This window comes from Amblyomma maculatum, chromosome 2 (genome assembly GCF_055883805.1).
Source record: "Amblyomma maculatum isolate TAMU_Amacu chromosome 2, ASM5588380v1, whole genome shotgun sequence".
NCBI classification, from domain to species: domain Eukaryota; kingdom Metazoa; phylum Arthropoda; class Arachnida; order Ixodida; family Ixodidae; genus Amblyomma; species Amblyomma maculatum.
This window is the reverse complement of record NC_139345.1, coordinates 107,017,952-107,043,041: the sequence shown is the minus strand read 5'-3', so window position 1 is coordinate 107,043,041 and position 25,090 is coordinate 107,017,952. Positions and strand designations below refer to the sequence as shown.

Genomic DNA, 25,090 nt, shown 5'->3' with positions numbered 1-25,090 from the left:
GCTACCTAGCTTTAAACTTTATCATTAAAAACATCTATAAGCAGCCCCTGACCCACCGCCATTGCTAACTTTCGTTTAGCACCTTTCTGTGTGCTTTTTTTTTTTTTTCATGCATGATATAAACGTCAAGGATAAGTGCCATGTACTCTTGTTAAAAACAATGACCGATTCTGGATGCCACCACCATGGGCGCAAGGAACGTCCTTATTAAGCGGTCTTCGTCAGGCGAGTCACGTAAAGCGTTTGCGCTGAACCCGACCTACTGCCTTTGGTTGGAAATGTTGCTGTTTCCTCTCCTCTTCCTCTTTTTTTTTCTCTCTCTCTTTACTGTCGTAGAGCGTATCGGTGGCAGAAACCCTTGGTCCTAAAATTGAGATCTCGTTATCGAGAACTTAAACCAGTTTCTCAGATGTGAGCAGAGAGCAAGAGCCACGCTATTTATAACAACGGAAGTCTAGCGAGCTGGTAGAGTTATCGTAACAACCAGTATTCGCCTGAGCAAGAAAAGAGATAGCGACTGACATGGGCCGCGGTGCGTCTGGTGGTGACCTAACTGGTAATAAATGGCACGCCTAACTAAATGCATCGGACGCTATTTAGCCAGTGCAAACGTTAAACAATCAAGTTCCGCACATGTGGCAAGGTGCAGGATGCGATCATAATACATAATCACGACACTATCAGGGAACATTCCTGCTTGTTTTAATATCCTTCCGGAAGGGCAGCGAGACAGACTGAGGATGTCTACTACTACATAAAAAAAAAAAAAGATGCATATCATTGCGTTACCACAACCCAATTGACATTTGTATAGTAAATATAGCGTTGTTACGTGTTTCATTCTGTAAACCTCCTCATTAAACTACCAGTTTAATCGCTATAAAGACGAGTACAGCGAGCGACACAATGTCTTGAAAGATAGGCTTAGTTTTGCAGGGTTTAACATCACAAAGCGGCTCGGCCTAATGAGGGGCGCCGTAGTGGCGGGCTCTGGAAGTTTCGGCCAATTGGGGTTCTTTAATATCGCGCAGTTTCGCAGCCATCGAAAAGCGGGAGCTGCGACCGAGATTTGATCTCGCGTCCTTGGGTTCAGCAGCTGTCGAATGCCCAGTGGGCTGAACCACCGCGGCGGGGCGCACATATCGGAAGAATAGAACAGGCAGTTTGAACATAGAACCGTAGCCACCGCAGTACGTCATCAGCGGATGTGACGTTCATCAAGGTTCCTGCGCGTTTGATTCGTTGTTTCGATTCTGTGAGGGGAAAAAAGCCTGGACTTTCTCGCGCCTGACAGTTTTTAAAACATCGTTTTTCTTCGTTTCAAAAAGCTCATACGGCATCGTCGTATTACCCACCTTCGAACCCACCACTGCGCAAACCACCGAACTAGGTAGTTAACAAGTTAGTGATTTATAATTAATCATCTCTATCAGTTATTTGAAGAGTCTTCATCGTGAATTATGTCCGCTGAGGATGAAATTTTATTGCTAAAAAGAAAAATGTTTTTTTTTTTTCTTGTCTTGGAGATCTTTATATTTAGTAAGTATTGGAAGCCTTCGCTGGAAGGCTGTATTCTGAGCACTTCTCTGCCATCTGGTTGATCGCGGATTAGTGACTGCCCCGGAATGGTTGACTGATTTCTAAGATTGTCCCGACCCGCAATTGCCTTAGTAAATGCATTGTAGATACAACGAGCTGTAAGCTGACTGGTCTTTAATTCTACAAGTCGATGACGTCCCCCCCCCCCCCCCCCCCCCCCCCCCCCTTCTTTTTTTTTTATGGATTAGGACGACGTCAGTGTTCTTTCAAGATTCCGGTACACTCGAGGACATGGGGCATTGTGTATCTCTTAGCCAACTGATCTAAATTTCACTCATGCCTATATATCTTCCTCTTGGCATCTTTTAGGCGACCTGTAATTTTTTTTAGACCATGTTCGAGTCACTAAATATCTCATTACGTTGATTACCTAGCAGGTATTGATTAGTTATGATACGGATGCAAGTAATTCTGTCTGAGGGGTTAAAGGCTCTCATGTCTTGGCGATTATTAGCTACATATTTCCGGTACAGAATGAGCTTATCAGCGTCCTGTCTAACTTTCCTACCGCCTACTTCTACTGCGCACTCCGTAATGATAGCTGTAAGTTCATTACTCATTGTTTAAAGACCAACGTAGTTATCCGGAATTAAAGCCGAATATCTGTCGTTTAGCGATATCCTGAGTTCATCTGCTTTCCCTAGTTTTACTAATTACTCTGTGCACATCTTCCTTACTAGTTCTTTCAGTTTCCTCTTCAAGATAAGCTTATTTGAGACGTTGACCCCCAATGGTCACTACATCACACCATCACACCTATCAAGGGAGTATGACGTTGCACAGCATAAAGTCTTTTTCATTTGTATAGCGTCGCCATTCGGGCTCTTCCAAGTATACAATACGGTCCGCTGTTAAAGGGAACGGGCGGTCGTGTAGCCTAAACCCTTTGCAAAGCGCTGGCGCCGACAACGGGTGAGAATAGATGGCACCATGTGCATGTTTGGGAAGAGCAATCGAACGTGGTTACTGAGCATGCACCTTGTCCGGTCATTTGCCCTCCGCTCTCTCGGGAGTGATTTGTAAAGCACGGCAGCCACGCGGTCTCATGTTCTCTTTAATAGTGGTCCGACCGTACTGTACATTTCCTGCCCTCCTTTTAAGGAAGAAGGTATTCATAATCCGTAAATTGTATCATTCTGCAAACTATACGATTTCTCCTCACCTCTGACAGCAGTTTTGCCGAAATAGTTTCAGGTGCCATTTCGTTGACGGGGCTTTATAACGCCATCGTCTTGAATAGTGCAGTTTATGTACTGTGTTGCGGTCGCATACCTCGGTACCCAGTATATGAGGGCGCAGTATGTAGGGAAGCAATCATTTGCGATGAACACTGCAGGATTCCAACGTCGATTACGCTGACGGAAATAAAATGTGCTCTTTCTAATTCACCAACATGCAATGCATAATTAAGCATCAATAATGAAAATGAAAACCATTGCTGACATTCAGTCAGGGTGTTCGCCTATTTACGAGCACCCGAAAAGTGCCCACTTTTTGCGCGCGCTTTTGCTGCTGCCTGCTTGATCGAGCATGCGACGCAAGCACCGTGCGCACTAAGGAAACCGATTGGACCTGTCGGATCACTCTTGCTTCAAATACAGCGGGTCGACGAAGGCGTTAATCTCAAAACAATTATAAAAAAAAAGACAATTCACGCTTGATCATATAGGTCACGGCCGAGCTTCTAGACATTTGTCCGTGGCAAGTGTACCACGCATGCTACAAATAATTTAGCCCACATAGCTGCGCGCCGGACGAATGCCTCCTTATCAAACATCTTAATTTCTCTTAGGATGCTGTCCCCTCAGAAATAGCAAAATTAGTTTGAGCGAAGGAGAAATAAATGAAATAGCACTTCACTTAGATCGGCATGCAAACGACATGAGCGGCAACGCTGTTTCGAGCGAGCGTCGCGTTTATACATTTACGTGGTGTCTAGAGTGGAGAAGCAATCTCGTGTTCTGACCAAACTACGCGATTAAGTGAAACTATCAAGTTTGATCGCGCACTCGTGTACACTCATTGAACCAATCAAAGCTGCAGGAAAATCTAATGCACAAAAACTGGGCCAATAATCGACTAGCACCATATTGGGCAAGCATTTCAAACCGTTGTAAAACAATAATAAAAAAAAAGACGGGATCCAAAATGCGTCCGCAGCAGGAACCGGGCTCACCTGTCAGGATGACGTGTTTCCCTTTGAGGACGTCCGCCACGTCTCGCACCGTGAGGACAGTACCACCTTCCATCGTGTCATCTGGAGCAAGAACGTAGAAAAAAGGGAGAGGAAAAAAGACGTCAGCAAGGCAACAGTCTGCGCAACTCGCTGAATATTTTTTTGACGTCTGACGCGGGCCGTGGCCCGGCACAAATCCACCCAATGCGTGGCTCACAGGAAACCTAGCAACAACAAGGCAAGCTTCTGTCAGCGCGCAACACGAATGACAGGACAGGTCAAAACTTGCCCGCCAACAATCGACGCCGTGCACGTCTCGCGAGTCGAACCGAGGGGCAGGCGCGAACACGATTTCAGGCTCAGCGATGCAGCTGAGGGCGAAAAGAGTGAAGGGGCGGCCTGCCGTCACGCATACAAGGCGTCAGTCAGAGAAGCGAGCTCGAACAAAAGACGAGCTCCTTCGGGATGCCGCCTCCGACAAAGACCTCGACACCAATAAGGCACAGAGCGAGTGCATGTCTAAAGCGCCGATGCACGAGCTGCATCGGCCTCTCTATTCACAGCCAAGAGTGATCGCGCTGCGACAGAGAAGCATGAAGCAGCCAGAGGGTTCCTAAAATTACACGCGTTTGACACGCTCTTTTCTCGAAACCACTAATTTCAGTTCGTGCTGCTTCCCAACACAGCCGAACATGGAGAACATTTTTCTAGCTGTCCCGCTGTAGTACAAGCTAGTGCATTATTTAAAATGATGTGACCATGGAGTGAGAGACTGGCGGCGCATGCGCATGCTTATTTTTAACTTAACAGTGCTTTCAACTCGACAGGTCCCGCCAACTTTCAAAGCCAAGGGAATCGTATTTAAAGCTGTTATCGTCTTTAAAATACAGGCGTGCGCGAGCTGAAGCTGGGACGGGACAGGCCTCGAGCTTTGAGGTGGCTGCCCACAAGAGGATAACGTTATTCTGCCTTTTGGCGGCAAACACGCGCCGAGGTTGATATTCCATTGTCATTCAATAAAGCCCACAGATATGATGAGCAACATTAGATTAATTCACACTGGTATTCTACGCCTAATTTAAGACTGAGATTTGCTGATCGGGAGCATGCCACATCATTTGCTGTGGCGTGAAAGCGTTTGGTTTGATTTGGCTCTGCGGTTTAACGTCCCAAGGCGATTTAGCTATGAGAAGACTCCGGAAACTCCGGAAGGTTCGACCACCTGGGGTTCTTTACCGTGTACTGACATCGCACAGTACACGGGAATCTAGCGAGGTCGGGATTCGATCCCAAATTCTTGGGCGCAGTAAATCGAGCGCCTTAACCACTGCGCCACCCCGGCAGGTGGGACAGCTTTTGTTACACTATGCCGGTCACGCGTGAAAACATCGATGTACGCCCCACTGCAGCGGAATCGAGCCCATATGATAAATTTGTGGAGCGCAATGTGTCCAGGGAAGGTGCCCGAAAAAGCTTCCGGAACGTGTTAACTGTGCGGAACGTGACCAGGGAAGCACTTCCTCGTCCGACGGTGCGTGGTGTGGTGCTCGCGTGTACACGTGGGGCAGAAGTTTTCTGGCTATGATATCCGCGAACAAAAAGAAAAAAAAAAGGAGAAGACATGGCATCGAGTTTCAAGAATGTAGCTGCATTCCCCGTTTGGAGCTGTGCAGTGTATTTTTTTGACGCAGTCCATGTTTCCACGGGGAAGATGATTTGTCTTGTACGTTGCTTGTATGTATAGAAAATCAATCACAATGCAAAATACATTCGTGAGAGTCTGGGTTGGATAGCAGATCTTCATCGGGCAGTTCATAAGCTAAGTGTCACATTCTGACAGCATATAGGCGCAGCATATAAATGAGGTTACTCGCGTTATCCTGAATACCTAAAGCACATGCATGCGGGCTAGTCCAGGCTATACAAACACCTCACAGCAAAGCAGTACACATTTTTCCTAAGTAGGCCAAGCACGTGAATTTTGATTTTGATACCCAAAACATCATATACACGGGCGGACAGACCCTGCCAGACATCATTTATTTATTTGTTTCTGTATATGGACAAAATCGACAAACAAATAAAGTGGAGTCAAGCTTTGAAATATACACTGTTGATGACAATTGTGAGCATTTTACACCTCAATTCGCCAGTAAAACTCCATGGCTCATGTTTAATTTTGACAAGTCTCAAACTTAGTACCTGCAAATGTACATGGTTTTTACAGGGAAAATCAGCACTGCGGTTTACGTAAAAAAAAGGGGGCCAGGAATAGTCTCTAGGCTAACTTTGACTTCGATGAGATATTTAGTGCTTACCGAGGTTGAGCACACCGCTTTTTTTTTATTATTATTACTTTCAATGAACTTTAGTTTTAGGCACTATTTCTTTTAAAGCTGAAATTTTCACTATGGCGGCGCTTCGCTTATTGCTGAAGAAAATGCCCAGTTACCACCACAGGCGTATCGAGGCGTCGCCAGCATACGTTAATCACATTCGTGCAAGCATTTCAAAAAGAAACGCGTTGCATATCAGGTACCGCGCGCACCTCGGAAAACGAACAGCCATTCGATTCAGTGATACGCAGCGAGCCGGCCTCAGCTGATGGAGTCGTGCGCGAGGAAGAACCGCAGCGACTTCGACACTCAGCAAACAAGCGCAGCGAGATAAAAGAATAAGGAAGAACACGCGGAAGAGGCCCCCGCGTTTCCGGAACGAAACGTTACACAATGCATCGACCATCTGGCTCGCAGCGAGGAGACGGGAACCACCGCAGCTGCACGCTCCATCGCACCTATATGCGCTATACGCTAGCGTGCGTTATATGCCTCACGAACACACAGACCCTAGAGGCCCGCATACGCGGCATCATCCCAAAGCACGCACACACACTAAGAAGCAGCACGCAGACACGACCGGCCACAAATGGAATTCCCTCTGTACGTATGGACCGTGCGCAAATTCGTCTATTCTCGATGGCACGTATTCGGCCTTTATGCCGCTCTTTCGCCACAATCACCCCCGCCCATATGAAGGCTACACAGACTTCATCTTTGTCTATCTACCCATCCCTCTATCGGCAGAGCCGGAGTGCTCGGGATCCATTGTGACTCTATGAACGGTGCCGATGGACCGAGACCCGCGGCGAGGTCGCTCTGACCGGCGACCCGAACCGACGGAATGACCCAGTCGCATGTAGCCCGACGTGATCCACCTGTGCGCCGAAGGCGTGCATGCGTACACGAGGTTGCACGCGTGAACGCCGTCAAATCAATATGTGCACGGAAGGCCAGAGGGGGGGGGGGGGCACCATACATGGAAATGATCGGTGCCCCCGCCTTCTCGCGCGCGATGTTTTGGTGCGGTCGTATAAGCATAGCGGAAGAGACAAAAGCGCGCTGCAGTGCTGGCTTTTTCCCTGAGCGCAGTGCGTAGCAAGAGGTCGGTACTAAACATTGCAAGGAACATCATACGTTGAAGAAAGAAGAAAGTTGAAGGGCAAGCAACAGAGACTGCGAAGGCCAACGAGTAGAAGTTCGTTGCATAAATGCAACTGGTCGCGATTACAGGAAGCGAGCACACAAGCAGAAAGGTAAACAGCGCAACAAAAAGGAATGAGTAGGGAAGAATTATATTGGGTTTCTCACTAAACATGATGACAATTGTACGTATATTAAGCCGCGGTCAAGGCTACTACGATGTCGACCTTCGCTTTGACAATCGGGCAGCGTCATGCCCCTTAAAAAAAACGGATGCAAAAAAAAACGATACTTTTTTGGTTTGGTTTATGAGGTTTAACATCCCGAGTCGAATCAAGCTACGAGGGGCGCCGTAGTGGAGGGCTCCGGATGATTTTGATCAACTGGGGTCTACAGCGAGCATATCCCAAAGCACGCGGCCGCCTTTCTTTTTTCCAAGGACTGAAATGCGGCCATTAAGGCCGTCGCTCGATCCTGCGAACCTGCGCTTGAAAGCCGCAGGCGGTATCGATTAAAGCCACCATGGCGAGGATAACTATTAACAAGACTCACAGCTACAGTGAGAACATACCAAACAGATACGCAGGACCAGCTTGATGAAAACAACACAAAATAGACATCGCATCCCGGCCGCTGCGGCCGCTTTTCGATGGAGGCGATGCACCTGTGTGCTGTGCGATGTTAGTACAAGTTAAAGAACCCCAGGTGGTCGAGATTTCTGAAGCTCTCTACTATGGCGTCTCTCATAGCCCTACGTCGCATAAACCAACCAACCAAAACAGATATAGCAGAAGTTCAAGTCCAACAAAAGGCATGGGGCGTGTTCAAAAGATTTATAGAAACGATGACACGGGAGGCGATATGCTCAAGGACTCGAAAATAATTCATTATTTTTTTTTAAAGGCAGGTCCGGTTACTGCGAGCCGCGACGTGAAAAGACGGGTAAAAATTGGCATGCTCTTACAAATGCAATGCGGCCTTTATTTTTTTCTTGGACGCCCACAGACCATACGATTTACGGCAGTTCTGTGCACTGTGTTCAGACGTTGCAGCCCGCGGAAAGCGAAGCCGGAACTCCGGAAGAGAGCGTTGCTGCCGCACAAAGACACGTCGATCCAGAAGCCCAGCCCCCCCCCCCCCCCCCCCCCCCCCGCTGTTTGTAGGCTATAGTCTCTCAAAACAATGTTGTTCCCAAATATCTTGTGCGTGTAAAAGCCGCGCATGATCGAATTCCGCCTAGCAAAATACACCCCTTTACCTTTCATCGACCGTTTGTGACACGATGGAGAAAAATCTCCACACCTTTCAACCCTTTCCAGGGAGGAAACTGGCGAGAAACCGCTCCCAGTCCCCACATCGGTTCATTCAATTCCCCCAAACTGCGGAGTAATGCCTGCTTTCCAGTTTTATTGATTGTCGCTAGACGCCCGCGAGCGCGCACTGTGTATCGCTCGTGAGATACAGTGGAAGCGACGAGTCGGCTCAAATGAATCTCTTTCGACGTCTCTGAACCGGCGTTTACCACCTCCTCCACCACCACTGCCGGTCCAAATTACACGATGCTGCCCGAAGGAAGCGGAGGGGGGCGTTGGGTGGCCGGAAGTCCCGTCAGTGGCCGTCCGCGATTCATTGCATCATTGCCGCAAATGCGTAGCCGCTGGATCGTGGCTATGGAGTTCGAGGAAAGTGGGGGCAGAGAAGCGAGCGTGGCAACGTTTTTTTTTTTTTTTCTTTTTTCAAATGCGAAGGCAAGGAGAGGAGGGGGTTGTTGCGGACCCTTCCTCCGCATTCGGAGCACGCTCGGAATGACCCTGACCATTATGGATCGGCCGCGCGAGGTTACACATCCAGCGCGCACTCGCCGGTACAGTGGTGTTGTGGTGTGCCGCGCTTTCTCGTCCATGTCCCTTTTCCGCGCACGAGTTTGGAAAGGTGCTCTCTCTCTCTCTCACCAAAGATTCGCGCCGATCGGAGGAAGGTTCGTCCGCGTGGTCAGTCCAGCGCAGATATCGGTAGGTTACACCATACAGCCCACACCCGTCTAACCAGTTGCGACCCCGAACTCGCGGTTTGAGTCACACGGCCGATGCACCGTGAGCGCTCAGGAAAGTGAATTGTTTGTTGCGGATGATGGTGCCCCAATGACTTGCGTGACTCTGCAGTCTTACGTTATGCAGACTATTTAATAATAGATGCGAGTGGTTTACTTCGTACTGCATAACAAGAGTTGCGGAGAAGTTGATGTATTCGTTCAAAATTTTAACAGATTCATTGTTAACGTAAGAACATCTGTGTGTGTTTCGAAGTGAGCTTGGCCTAAAGGTCCGCCACGCAGTGGAGAATTACTAATTTGGTCATAATATTTGAAAGGTCCTCATGCGCACCCAAGCTTGAGAGCGCCCTAGCTCTTATTTAATCGATCAGTAAAGTATCCAATTTATCAGTCAGTCACCTAGTTATCCATCACCATCAGTCCATTATGCAGGTCAGTCAATCTATCAGTAGTCCAATCAGTCGGTCAGACAGTCAATCGATCCTTAGTGCAATCGAGCGTTCAGAGAGTCAATCGACTGGTAGTTCAATCGGTCGGTCAGACAACCAGTTTTTACAGGGCAGTGGTATCCCTCTGCTCGCGCGATTTTTTTTTGTATCCTACATTAATGGAAGATAGAGAGTAGATAATAGCAGTCATTTTCAACTATAAGGCTTTAGTTTTATTCTTTGCGCGCGCGTGTACTGGTGTGCCCTGTAACCATCTGTGAAGATCATGTGTGTGAGCACCAAATCAAGGCTAAGAGGACTTGTCACTGTAAATTCCCGTTGGAATGCGGCACCCGCGAACGGCGCTACACGGGTTTTCTGCGGGAATTGGAGGGGCATCCCTCAAATTTCCTATACTTTTTTATGCCTTTTAGTGCTACCAAGTCAGGGTGCACCTATATGGCTTCTCATTCAGCGTCAACATTACAATTTTCTAGTAAAAAAAAATTCTGTTGAATAGAGGCTCACAAGCATTTCTCGCTTTTCTCCTTCCGATGCAGGACCAATTAATTACATATTCTACGCTGCTAGACGACCAACAATTAATTATTTGAGGAAAGGAAACAGAAGGGTGCCTATTGTATGGCCATGCAGTTGCATGAGAGTAGCCTTTTGTTAGGGTAGCTAGTGATCCGTTGAGACAAGTACTAGTAGCGTAGACAGACACGAACAAAGGGAGAAGAACGGCCCTGTGTTTGTCTCCTCCCTTTTGTTCGCGTCTCAATGCAGTTGCAGTTCTGAGGAGTTAATTCTTACCTTTTAAGTCAAGCCAGGAGCGCAGCAAAATATTCCGCAGACTGCAGTCTTAACGAAGAACACTAAATAACTAATGCAGACGCGCACTAACCTATAAATCACCGATGCCTATAGTTCGGTTTGGTGTTGCAGCAGAACCCTAGAGCAACGAAACGCGACGAACTTTCCCTCAAGAGCACGCGAACATGCCAAGAACGCACTTCACTCCACACGCCTGTTTTTGTTTTCGTTGTTTTTTTTTTCAGGCTATATATTGTCCGTCCACGCTGCTACTGCTGCTACCAGTGAGCCGAACAGCAAAGAGAAAGGCAGTGCTTTTCCAATTCCTTCCTACACCCGGTGGCGTGCCTATGCAGCAGACATTGCATGCGGCCTTCTTTCGACTGCTGATCTGGTCGCTGAGGTGTTTCCTGAATTCCGAGCAGAAGTCAGGGTGCGGAGAGGTCACGCTGCAGTAAAAAAGTGCCTCTTTGCTGCCTCCAACAGAGCAGCTGCATGCCCCGGATTTTCAGAAATAGACGCGCGTACGCACGCAAAGCAGCGTAGGCGGCCCTATTTGCGCCGTCGGCTAATGAGGGCCGGGCGAGCTGGTCTATAACGAGAACGTTAGGCGAAAAGAAGTTTTTTTTTTTTTTTTTTTTTTTTTTTTTTTTTTTTACGTTTTAAGAGAAGGTGCCGGGATAACGATCGCGCTTTCTTTTTCAAGCAGGAACTGACAAGAGGATTATAGATCGCAGATACATAGCACACAGTGGCAGTAGTTTAATTATATGCGCGTGCATTGTGTCTACATTTAGCACGGATAGGTTACGCATTAAGCAGAGAGATTGTTCAACTCGGGTAACAATGTTGCCGCTACATTTCCTTTTTTCCACCCGCGTTTCCGCCCTTCTTTACTTTTTCAGTCACAAGCCTCTGGGTCACATTATAAAATGAGAACACTATATAAAGTGTTGCTTAGCTATGCTTCCGGTACGCAGACTAGGCTATGATGATGACGCGCACGTGCCATAATATGTATGCAGTGAGGATATTTGGCACCGTAAAAGGACCAAATTTGGGCAAAGTTATTTTTGGTTGCATTTAAGATCCACTTCCCTTAATTCCAGCCTTCTTAATTCCAGATCAACCGCCTCGGTCATTTACTCTTTTTTTCGTTTCAGAACACTATACATTGAAAAGCAGGAGTTCGTAATAATTGCCGTAACTCACCCTGTCTGCTCCACCTTCGAATTACGCTCGTGAATAGGATGCGGAAGTAAAACCGAGAAAGCTGAGCCACAAGGCCGCGGCGCTAAAATAAGGAAAAAAGTTTCCGCTGTTTCCTCTTTATTGTTTTGTTTTTGTTTTTTGTTCTTACATTGCGGGTAAACCTTAGCGCAGCCAAACAGCGCGCTAAGGCCATCTGAGCGCTTGGACCTATGTTCGCACATCGCGGAGACAAAGAAAAAACCGTACGCTGCAGCCACTCAGCGGTAACAACCGGATATGAAAGCGCGCAGGTCGGCTCCGCCGCCAACGCTCGAGTAATTGTTTTGCTACGGTAGCCAAAATTCACTCCACCGCTGCACCGAGTGGAGGCCAAGCGTTTCATAACAGGTCAGTTAAGTCCTCAAGGCTAAGTGACAACGTGTGGGCAACTAATAGCAGAAAAGGTAGCAATGAAGACAGACGCTGTCAGCGGCCTTCAATATATATATATATATGCTCAGCACAATGTTCAGCTTCTAGAGCGCCAGCCACGTAATCTGGTATTCCTCGTTGGTTTTTTTCCCGCAGGCAGATAGTTGCCGTGGTAAGTGCGGTTTTACGCATTGCAGACAGAAAGGCACGGTTCTGACCACGACGCATCCAATACTTTCCCTTTCATTTCCCAAAACCGCCTTTGTTTGCTTCCGGCAAGGCGACCGACCAGACGTGCCTCTCCGAGTCCAAATGCTTGTGCTCCTTTGAACTAGCGGCAAGCGTGCACAACGACAAATTGGGCGGTGTGAGACTGCAAGAGCAGCACTTGAAAGAATTGTGAGAGTCGTGTTAGAGAATTACACTGTGTCAGCCTGCGTACGTTGCTCTCGATGCCGCGATAGCAATAAAATGTGCCGTGCGAGGTGTATTTCTTTCCACATTTCGTTAAGTATTATGGGTGTCAGTGCTATCTGCCTGAATACCTATAAAGCAGGTCTTTCCTTAAGGTAACACTGCACTAGAGTTGAAACGCTACACTGAACTAAGTGCTGTCCCAAATTCGAGGTAAGTTAAGGATACGAGGAACCACAGAAACCGCTGCGGCGGGAAAGCTATCTATGAGGCATTGGCCCCGAAACCCGGAAAAGACAAGCTTCGGTGCATTAGTGATGCCAAGAGAAATTTTCTTTCCGCCTAAAATCCATTAAAAAGAGAGCGCTAACGCAAACTAGAATGGCTCGTGCTTCTCGCAAAGTGCATATTATATACGTCAACAGCTTCACGCTCCACTACTACTCGGCAGCAAAAAAAAAAATAAAAAAAAAAGAATTAGTAGAGCGAGCAGTCCGGGCGTTAGGTTATAACAAGTTTCCGATCCGGCAATGCGTTCGCTTTCTGGTCTAAAATACCCGCTGACGCTGACTGCCTCCTTCCTCTACGCTTCGCCGTCCTGTGTGATCACAACTTCGCAGTCCCTTCCACTCACTCTTGTCCCTGCGGCTACGCCCTCAACCTTCGAAGGCCATTTACTTCTACAGGAAACAGTAAAGCCGTACTGGCAGAGCCGGCGTTACTATCCAATCCAGATAGCTATACTGAACTTGCTTTACCCAGATCACGCATCGCGATAATTTTTATTTATTTTACTATAGTAGTTACAATTCCAGAATAGGCCAACTTGACTGCTATCGGCGTTATCATGCACTGTCCTATCCTGCTCTTCCGCAGTGTCATATAATTTTGTTTAAAAAACGTTACAATCCTGTAATAGAACATTGTTACAGTTCCTCGAAGAATATAACGACGGGCCCGAATACAACCGCGATCAAGACGCCTAATTGCACAGAGCAGTCGTTGCACCGGCGAATACAAGCATCGCAAAAGTGACTGCGAGACATGGCGTTTGGGCACTGTCATATTAACTGGACAAAGAAATCCTACTGACTCCAACGAAACTTCCTAGTGTGAGGATTACATTCGAAGACCGGTCGGGTGAGAGAAGTGCAGAGTTTAGGAAAGGGGACAGAAAACGAAGGAACGCAGAAGCGAACAGCAGTGTCAACTTCGGAGTGCCTGTGAAAGGCGAAGCGCTCAGGTTTAATCGCGCGGGGAGACAAGGACGTCCGCAGCGCAACTCGTGGTGAAAACCTCCCGAACAGTTTCAACTTCCTGAAGTTTTTATTTCCAATGCGCCCTCGATGCAAAAGCTTCATTTAGCTTCCCCGCTTTCCCTCATAAATCTCGCACCTGTACTAAAGTCACGTCAGAAAATCGTAAGCCCACGTGTTTTGCAGCGGAACGTAAGGCGGTTGACAGCGTGCCGTTGCGGCCGGTGAACACGCTGGCCTGTTGACCGGAACACCACGTGACCGTAAGCGCAGCATTAAAGACGCCAACGCCGTCGTCGATAAGGCCGCAGCCATCGACCTGTGCCACAGGGACCGTGCAGGAGGAGGGGGTTCGGCAATTCGTGCCAGCACTCGTCGCCACGCTCTTGCGGAACACTGCTCGGCGGAGGAGGGGGTGCGTGGAATGGAGACGATTAGCATCGACCTGTCTCCCTGCCAATATCAGGCGCCCGGTGCCGACGCCACGTGCCGGCCCATAATACGACGGGGGACCGGGGTTATTGTTTTGCTGACGCCGTGGCCGCAAACGGCGGGACCCATATACAAAACGCTCCAATAACTGAACGAAAAAAAAAGTGCGCGCGCGCGTGGCAGAAATTTCGCCACTGTAATGCTCTAGCCCCCACTTTCTTCTTTTCCGTTTTTCGCCTTATATTTATTTTGTGCTCAGAGTGGCCAATTTCACACATAGAAAACAAAGTGACAGTGCTTTTTTTTTTTCTTTTTTTACATTCAGTTTCCTCCTTCACCTTTCTTGCCTCCATTTATATTTTTTTTTTTATTTTGCTGCACGCCGCCGACTCTGCATTAGACCACGCTATCGCTTTTTTCTTTTTTTTCGCGGACCACAGCAATCGACCTCCACTTTGCATGTAATCAGTAAGACGTCCCTATGATAGCTTCGGCGGTGTTTTCTTTCGCTTATCGCCCATTTTCTGTGTCCCTAAAGATTTCCGAATTTAATCGTCCGTGACCGCGTGCACAAACTGCGAAATGCATGCAAGCAGCTAACACCACAACGACAACGATACTACCACGCCTAATGGCGAAACGTGACGTAGGGAGACATTGCCTAGATGTAGGATAGAATAGAATCATTCTCACAATTATTCTGGCACGAGGAGAAGTCTCTACGCTGTTAAAATCTGCTCTAGGTTTATTTCGATCAGCCACATTTAATCCCCCCAACAATGTTCCTAAACGCAAGTCACCGTCAAGTATTAAATACATCTGTTCGAGCGAATATAAGCACGGAGTGCTAAACGCTGCACGATTCTCGCATTTTCGTAGCCTACAGTAAACAATGTGAGCTTCAAAAAGACTGCTGCATCATCAGAACAATAAAACTACGGCAACTAGAACACGGCCAACGGTTCGCCTTAATATTTCCACTCGTTTTGAACCCCTATCCCATACACCTTTTGCTGAGGCTAGTATCACGTTTCAAGAAGAGGATCTTAAAACACTTCACGTCCAACTATAGATGTTGATGTGGTTTCATGAAGAAAGCTATAGAGTTATGGCAGCCGAAGCGTACTTGACGACATTCGTAAGCGGCCAGACTTGCAACATGCAGGGAATAAATCATCTGGATATTCGACTAACTGTACAAGTTACTATGAAATCGACTCATAGCCAGTCAAAAATTGACGATTATGACGCAGCTGCGCTACTGTTGTTTCTATTTCTAGCTATCATAGGATCGTCGGAGCCTGTCTACCAAAAATATCCATTGTGAAGCACATTTATATTTAGGAAAATGTGAACCAAAAAATAATCATCACGTGCGTCACTCCAACAATTTCACATAGCAAAGTTCCGCTGTTTGAAAAGCGCTATTATCGGCGCAAGCGTGGTTATAACGCCCATCTGCCATTTCCCGTGCTTCGTAATGTAAAAGGCGCACATTGCAGCTGCACCGTTTCTCAACTGCTGTCACGAACACGTACAGGGTCAATAATATTTGGCACGATATCTACGTTGCCACGAAAGACGATGACAAAAGAAACAAGAACCGTGTTGTGGCTGTTACAGCGTAACGTTTAGGAGGAAACCATTTGGGACAAGCAACAATTAGACCATGGAAAAACAATTTGGGACGATCGATGAGTAAAACTCGATGAAACATCAATCAAATACGATTCGTGCAAGGTTCCTCGTTAGTGTTGTCAGCCTTCCATTTATTGTTTCGAATTGATAAGAAAAAAAAATAACTACTATCGCTAAATTTACATCAAAGTTCTTAAGCAGCGTTCTGCACGCGAAAAAGAAACGAATCTACACGAAAAAGAACTAGTAGAATTTTATGAACCTAAAGAGATGTAATGTAAGATTTAGGGGTGTCTCGATTTTCGCCTTCATCGAAAACAGGCCGCCGCGGCCGGCATTCGATCCCGAATCGTTGGGCACAGTAGTCGAGCGCCGTAACCGCTACACTACCACGGATATTTTTATTATTATTGCCTGGCTTTGACACATCGCCACGGCGCGTGTAATGTAATATCCAAACCACCAGCTTTGACTGGTACCGATAACTCGTAACTACTTATAGGGTCTTTCAACAGTTTACAGTGTTTTAAATTACTTTTTTCATACTGAACCAAGCACCTATGCTTTCTTTGCTACATAAGCATCTAGAAGCCTTCATATTATCACTGTGGTTAATTTAGCGTTATGTAAAGAGCTAGCTAAGCAAAATATCACTCCCCTAAAGATGCAAACTTAGCCGCACATGTTTCAATACTGCCATTAAGGCTTCTCTTGCAATTTTATTTAGGCTTAACGCGTTAAAAATTATTCGGTTGCAAATTGCCAACATTGCGTTTGACAAATCGTAGTCATTAACAGTAAGCGGCGACCTTTCACCTCCAAAATGTGTACATGTACTACACAAATGTGCACAATGCACCTTGGCAGAAACTGAGCTGCATAATATCCGCCAGCTGGCATCCAGTTGCGCTTAGCCATGAGCACGTTTACTAGCGAGGGACGATAGTTGTTTAACCAAAAGGTATCGTTTACATTTTTCCCGGTGCGACACAGCAGCACTTATGCCTAAGACGTTAAATTCCAACTTATACACAATATCCAAAACCACCCTGAACGTGAACTCCGGACAAAAAAGCAAGAAACTCAGGGAAGCGGACTGTACACTTCATCTATCTCCATCTATCTTCAACTATCTGTACGTGAAGAGATGAAGAGATGTATATATGTATAGAGTCACATTTGACAGAAAACTAAATCAGCTTTTTTATGTTCACAGATATAAAACTATTTCAAAATTCAAAACAAGCCAGTGGCATCTAACCTGTGAGCTTGCAATTTGGTCTATAGGTTGGCTTCTTGATAGGGGAAAAAGAGCGGACTACTTTGTGTCGGAGAAATTTTGTGTGATGGTCATTGTCGACCTAACTTGTATCCGGCTAAAGCAACAATTACATATTACAAAGCACAGGTTACTTGTTCTATATATTTTAAATCTAGCTTCCAAAACAAGCTCAGTCGTTTTTCAGGAAACTGATAATAGCAGGTATCTGCTGCTGGTCATTGCTGAAAACATTTCCAAAATAACTAGGGACATCATTCTAATGATTCTATTCGCGTTTAGCCATTTGGTCAAGGTCAGCCATGCTCTCAACCTGTTGGGCGCAGATGCAGTAGTAACAAAATAGAACCGAATAAATTCCCTCATATTATGCTCGCCTGTGTCACAAAATATGCGACCATCGAGGCGCTTTGTGCATGCACAAATGTAGGATATACATATAGTCGAGATTTCTCACTGTCTAAGAAGTATATATAAGCAGCTTCTTTTGAACGTCATACCATTTACGAATAAAAACAAATTCCCACTGAAGTTGCGAGTGGTGCCTGATATTTAACGTGCGGCGAAAACTCAAAAAAAAAAAAAAAATCTTTACATTCTGCCTTTATTGAAATGCGGCGCCCACGGGAAAGAACAAATCGGAACTTAGTATTGGATTTCGCTGAAAGCATTGGTCTAGAAACCAACATCAGAACTATTAGAGAGAGTGCATCGAAAAAGTATCGTTAAAAGCACAGAAACCAAATCTTCGTCACGTGTGGGCCCTGAAGTACTTGAAATAAACAACGAAGCTCCAAGTTCAACCGTCTATTCCTCTGTGCTGCTTAAGGATCGGCCACCCCGCGTTTTTACGTCCTTATCGCGCACAACGACGCGCTGCGTTTTCCTTCCTCCCTCCCAAATCCAAAATCCAATCCCAAATCATTAATCAAACTAAAACGGCTTATTATTAGACCTACCCGCAGTCAATGGAGCGGCCCATAGAATGACAACGCGGGTACGTCGGAAAGGCAAGGACGGTTTCGGAACGCCAGCAGAAAGGAGACGGGAAGAAGACAGAGGAAGGATGCCTCAGCGGCAAAACGGAAGCTGCTCGGCCGCTGCCAAATTATCCCGCCTCGTCTGGATCTACTGGCCCTTCGAGCGAGCGCGACCCTCATCCGTCCTTCACAGCGTGAGATGCTGAGCCTCACACACACACGCATAGAGCGGTGGTCTCCCCACTCTCCTCAGCACACAGAAGCCGCGCGCGGTCGCTAACGAGAGGCGCAGCGGCGACGGCCACCGCTGCTCCTATTGTCCCAGATGCCAAAGAGAGCCGGTCTCGTTGACTCTCTTCTCCGTGGCCACTACATAGACAAAAAGCGAGCGGCCAACCGCGCAGAAACAAAGGCCGCCAGCAGAACTGTGCCCTCCCCTCCCTCTATATCGGTGTGCGCGCACATACACATACAGGGTGGGCGCGTCCGTACGCGTGGCCCCGCAAAACTTCCGCAAACGGAGGCCTCCACTTGGCGCAGCTCATCGCTGAAAGGACGTCCGGATGCGACACACACAGGCCCCGGATCTCTCCCGCTGCGCTGCCGCCTCCGCCGACGTTTTTACTGCATGCAGCGATGAGCAAGCGGCGGCACTCGGTGGCACAGCTCTCCTCGCCTCGCGCCCTCTGCGGCGGCGTCCATTGTGTGACCCGAGGGCGGCCTGCTCACCGCATGACGCCGGCGACGGCAGGTCCTGGCCAGCGGCGATAGAGCGCGGTGCTGCCGCCGCTGCGCTTTGTGTAAACGTGTGTTGGCATGAGCGGCTAGATCTCCGTGCGCGGCGCTATTTGTAGACCCCCCCCCCCCCCTCCTCCTCCTCATCACCGTGCCTACCACCATCGCGTATTACGGCAATAGCGTAACAGTCGAGGGAATAATAGGTATAATAGGTATTCAGGAAATAAGATTTTTCGTTTTATATTTTCCCCGCGCAACATGCTCACTGACGGGTCTTTCGCCAAAGTAAGTACTACACCATTCGTGTGCGTTGTGAGAAGCAAACGTTGTGCGTACAATGCGAGGTTGCGCTGAGCTGCATCGCAGCACCAAGTTTGCGGCGCTTTCATTAACCTGTGGCGCAATGCATCGACCAGAAAATCGACGCGCCTAAAAATGGGCTTCCTCTCATGCAGTCTGAAAACCAGACGAGCCACTGACATGGCGGTAGGATGAAGTTCTGTCGAAACTTGAGGAATATATAGGACTTGTGATTTCTATAATACAAGCGAGAGAGCATCGACGGCATGATTATGTTGCACAGCAGCTGCAGTCATAGGCTGAGAAATTGCATATCAAATTAGTTGATTTTTACAGTGGAAACTGTTGGCGCACTATATAATTCGTGTTGCAATCACTCAAACTAACAGTCACTGTCGAGACTCATTGATTGGAAACCCCCTAAAGAGGTTTCTGTACTATCATCACGTGCTCCAAATTTCTGGGGATAACACCTCTTAGCCCACTTAGAGTGCTGATGCTCAGGAGCCCGCTAATAGAACTCTGCAAAAGGGCCCATCAGAAAATTCAGAGCCATTTTAACTTTTCACACGTTCCATTGAGTAATGGACTGGACGCCTGAACAGCTTTAACATTGCAAGTTTTGTGAAGCAGTAGGATAACATTAGAATTTAGCCCCCTGGACCAATCTTTTCTTTTACGTCCACACAAAAACATCTGAATTACATCATGCCACCGATTTATCTCAAACATCCTCCTCACAGCAGAGCAGCAATTAGTGGCTATAGAATAGTAAAAGAAAGTTAAATTTCGCCTAGGGAGAAGAAAAGAAAACTTGTAGGTATACGGTTTTTTGCCGCACAACTGAGTATCCCAAGACATATCTGAGCTATTTGCTTACCTCGCCAATTAGGTCATTAAATTTGAACAGTAGCGCGGAAGACTCCATCCTAAGCAATTCGGACCGCTTCAGGACCAGCAATCCATTCAGTATGTTGTTGAAGTGGTTTTCGTCAACTTTGTTAGGAAGAGTGGTTTGTTGGGCGAGTTGGTTAGACATTATGTTAAAACAGCGCTAGAAACATGGACAGATAGAAAGACAAACACACATTGCGCTACAGTCAGAGACAGTGATCTGTAAATCCACCCCCGTTTGTCTGCCTATCTAAGCGCTGTACAATAGCTTTCACACACAATATGGACTTTTGTTTCTTGTTTCCACCCCTCCACATTTATATCCTAAACTAGGCAGTTGACTGATGTTCAAAATCCTCACGTTCCCGTATATTCTTCATAACCAATTCAGGTGCAAATAGCCCTCCTGTCCGCCTATTCCAACGCCACTGACAGCTTCCACATGAATCTGCATTTCCAACGTAAGAAATAACTCAACCCATATAAGAAAAACAGCTTGAAAACAGTCTCTAACGAAAGTGAAAGACCACTTTCGGATGACAAGATTAAATGGCCGCTTAGATTGACAACACTGCTCGTACCACGCTGCGCTGAAAGCATACGCAGGCACTTAAAGGCGATACTCTCAAAACTAATAACAATTCACCAGAGGATTTTACCAGGCCGAGCTCGCTTCCTCAAGGAAAAATTTTACCTGTTAATAAGACAGCGTCGCGCCGTTCGGTAATTAAAACCGAGCCACAATCTCGGATGAGTGAAACGTTCACGTTTTCTCTCGCAGGGAGTGAGAGGAGAGAACGTTTCTTTGCATGATATCGTCCTTTCCACATGGAACCGTTTAACTCATCCGTTAAAGTTATCTCAATTCAAAAGTGCGCGCACGAGCCTCCCACGCGAGGCTCCTTTTAAGCGCCTACTTGCCTTACAAATACGTCCCTCCATTCCCCAACACCGAGGCTTCAGAAACTCTCCCGTTGACCAACTTTTCACACCGCACCTTCGCAGCACCAAACTCGGCTCGTTTGGGCCTCGAATGCAACACAAGCAGGCAAAGCGCTTCCGAGTTTAGCCGGGCGAAACAAAGCGACTCGGCTCTGCTCTCTTCTGTAGCCCGTTAGAGCCAGTGTTAGCATGGGGGGAGGGGGGGGGGGGGGGGTTGCGGGCAGCAGCCGGCGTTGGCTGCTCCCAGTCCTTTGTCTCATCCAGTGCGATGGACTCCGCGCAGACGAGACGCGGGCCATTGTGCGACGTCGTAGTCGCCGCTAGCCGAGGGGGCTTCGCCTGTGTCTTCTAGCTTTCTTTATCATCACTTACGTGCGCATCTGTGGGCGGATGGATGCACTTGGTAATGCAAGCCGGTGCGCCGGGACTCATGAGCCAATGCACGGAGCGAACGACAGAGTGGAGTTCCTCTCCTGCCCTTTCCCAAAGCGAGGGCCATTCTTTCCAAGCCCTTTCTCACGAAGAAAAAAAAAAAAAGCGGCTGAAGGCGAAGGCAAGAACAGCTTGCAAGAGACGTGCAACGCACTGTGCAGTGTGCGAGGGACAGCCAGCAGAAATGTGTGGAGATTCGCACATTCACATACATGTAATGTTTTAATCTCTTTCATTCCGCTTTAATTCAACACGCTAAGCGCGACCGTTATGCAGTTTTTGAAAGTTCCTGCGCCAGACAACCAATGTGACGTATGTCCCTGTGAATTGATCAGTATTTCTCTGCCTGGTGCTATGGGGCTATTTTGCTCACGCCGCTGTCGGGTTTTCCGTGACGCTGGAATTTACGCTATTAGGTAAAATGCCCTAGGGTATTTCACATTTGCGAACGACGCCGCAGATTTCAACTTCGCTCATATGTTTTCGTCGCTTTTGATAGCACTGTGCGCGACTAGCAAACATATAGTGCGGATGCCCACAACAGCTGCAGCTAGGCGTCACAGCAGATCAGGAATGTAAGTGGGCGTTTTGCGTGTACAAGCACTTCAGCAGTCGTCCTTACTTACCGCGAGTCAAAGAACCGCGTATAATGCACGCACATACATCTCCCTCCACCGGAGTGATGGGCAAACAAATCGAGTTCATCTGCAGGCGATGCATTTGCGCCGAGTGCAGCGCACACAAGACCGCCGCCTACTCTGAAGTTCAAGTCGTACATACAGACGTATTCTCGAACTGTGCAGCTCATGCTCGCGGTTATGAGTGGTGATCCTTCCTAAGGCACCCTTCGTCATTCGTAGGGTCATCTAAGCGTGCCTGACGAAGAGGCCGAGCAGGAGGCGTGACAGCAAACAATTCGTACACCACTTTTTTTTTTTTTTTTTTCTTGTTCCGCACGCCTTACTAACGCCCGACTTAAATCATCTCCCATGCTCATCCCGATATCCTGACCGAACGCGCGGGAGAGGTTTAGCAGGAAAGCGCGCCAGTTAGATGCTTCCTTCCGGAAGCAATTTCCGCGCTCCATCTTCAACAAACACCCCACGGAGCCGCATCGCTAGCTTAGATGCACTCTTGACGCACGCACACCGTCTCACACACAAGGCGGTTCTAAATGAGTGCAGCCCATAAACGAAGGTCGAACACCACGGTGCCTGGGACGGGACCCGAGGTGTTTGCTCGACGCGTAATAAGCGAGAGAGAGAGAGGCACAGAGAGTGCACCGGTTCGAGGAGGGGACGCGGTTCTCCAGGCCAAAGTGGGTGCGTGCGTGTGTTTTTGCGCCCAGCGAATTGACGCCACTGGGCAGGCATGTCGATCGAGCGAGCCCGCCGCCACCATACTTTCGCAGCCTTAGAAGCGAGGTGGGCTTCCTGCCCTGCAGCGCTGATCAATACGTGCCCATACGAGGAGACCGCCGAAGCGTGCTATACACACCAATAACAAAAACCAGCGCGAACCCGTAGTTAACCGTCGCCGCTGCCCGAGGGCGGTTCAGGGAATAAAATCAATACACGAGTGCACACATTAGGCACTGATATACCAGCCGGCCTTCAAAAGAAATATTTCGCGAACCGCGGTGCAGGTCCAACTCGAAACCAAGGAGGGTAAGGAACAAAAGGAGCAACTAGGGAACAAACAGGGCGAAAAGGAGGCGCCGACAGTGGGCACCGACGTGCACGCGAGTTTAGCCCCTCCGCCCAGTTGTGGTCGAGCAGATCCTTCCGTTCTCCGCAACGAAAACGGAAGCTAGCTTGACTCGTCGGGCGGAACCGCAGAGGGGAAGCTCGCTTGTGTGGCGGCACGGCGTTCGTGGTTCTCGCGTTGCTTGACTGCGTCGGTTGTTCGCAATGCGCTGGAAAAACCGGAGGTCTGCCATAGCGGTTTCCGATTCCGACGCGTAACTATATGCCGAACGCGCCGTCGTTAGCCGCGTTTTTCGGCCGGTAGCTCTCACGGGTGTGTCCAAAAGGTGCTTCGCCTACGCGACTCCTGCTAAGCTCCTTCTGTTAGCGATGCGCGCAGCTATGCGCACAGTCGGCTCTTGCAGCAAGTCATTCTCACTTTTATCATTTTATTTTTACAAATCGATCTTTCAATTTGCACTAAACTTTAGGAAGCTTTGGAGCCTTTCCCTAGATTTCAAGCATACTTGATTCATTGCCTTATGTTTTCTCGGCAACGTTGATCTCTTGGGCAAGTCGATGATGGACATGTGACGTTTGCCTGCAGATTTGTGGGACAGTGCGCAGTGATAAAATGCACGTAACGGGTCTAAGTTAATCTTTTCGCTTTAGTCGATTCACTCAACAAGTACGCTACGCTCTCGCAAGAGAAGCCAGACCCGTCATTGTGTTTTTCCTGCAGCATTGCGTATTCATGTGGAACGAGAAACAGAACACCAGAACGCCAACGTTCTGAAAATACCAATAACATGGTGAACACATCGCGTTCAGTGGGTCTATTTCCCTTGTCAAACGACGATGCGAGACAAAAAAAAAAATTAAAAATAAAACAGTAGTGAAAGTAAAAGAGCACGGGCTATGGAGGCAAGCCGTGATGAAGGGCTATAGTTTAGATCATTGCGGGTTGTTTAAAATGTACCGAAATTTCGTTACGCCTTACTGCTGACTCGCCGGAGTGGTGCAGTGGTAAGACGGCCGACTACTGTGCCGGAGTACCCGGGTTCGAACTCGACCGCGGCGGCTGCGTTTCGATGGAGGCGAAACGAAGAGGCGTCCGCGTGCTGTGCGATGTCAGCGCACGTTAAAGATCCCCAGGTGGTCGAAATTACTGCGTAGTCCTCTACTACGGCTCCTCTTTCTCTCTTCCACTTTCATTCCCACCTTCCCCCCTTCCCTCACGGCGCGGTTCAGGTGTCTACAGAAACAAGCGTGACAGATACTGCGCCTTTCCTTTCCTGTGAGCCAACTATTATTATTATTATAATTATTATTATTATTATAACTGCCGCAGCCACACTGAAAACCACTGCCTCGGGCTGAGTAAACTGTATGGCCACTCAGCCACAGCGGCGGATTGCCGATTGGCGTTCATGATGATGATTATGACTGCAATCATGTGGTCATCTTCTTTGCCCCGTCAGAGCCCAAGAATTTTAACGATATCAACGCCAGGCTACGGCGGCGCCGCGAACCAGTCTATAGATAAAATCAGCAAGCCCAAAACCATGTCGACTGCCTAGCCGGCATAATCGGACATCATTGCCGGTGTTTTATTAAGAAAATAGACGTACTCGGTTGCTAGACGCATACACAAGTAAAAACAAAATGCTTCATGCTTCATATTTTTTAATCGACGTTTCGGCAGGAGCCCCGTCTTTCTCAAGACTGAAAGTTCATGGTGGTGCTTGGCTTCATGTACCCCTGCCAACTGGATGAGGAAAACATACAAACAGAATGTGTGTACATACATACAGACAGCGCACCCCGGTACACAGGCACATGACCACAGAGAGCAGGCAGGCAATCCGCCAGGCGCCGATCGCGAGTCAGGCGTATATACAATATACAACATTCGTGTATTATATA

At 47.8% G+C, this 25,090-nt stretch overlaps 1 protein-coding gene across 3 annotated transcripts in view; it reads right to left on the bottom strand.

The window, feature by feature from the left end:
- Window positions 1-25,090, bottom strand: part of LOC146199498 (guanine nucleotide exchange factor DBS-like) — a 251,073-nt gene that overhangs the window by 42,301 nt on the left and 183,682 nt on the right. For all 3 annotated transcript variants that reach the window (XM_084594992.1, XM_084594994.1, XM_084594995.1), the window contains one exon: window positions 3,776-3,856. In XM_084594992.1, the coding sequence (XP_084451118.1) occupies window positions 3,776-3,856 (81 nt within the window). The remainder of the gene's footprint in view (window positions 1-3,775; window positions 3,857-25,090) is intronic.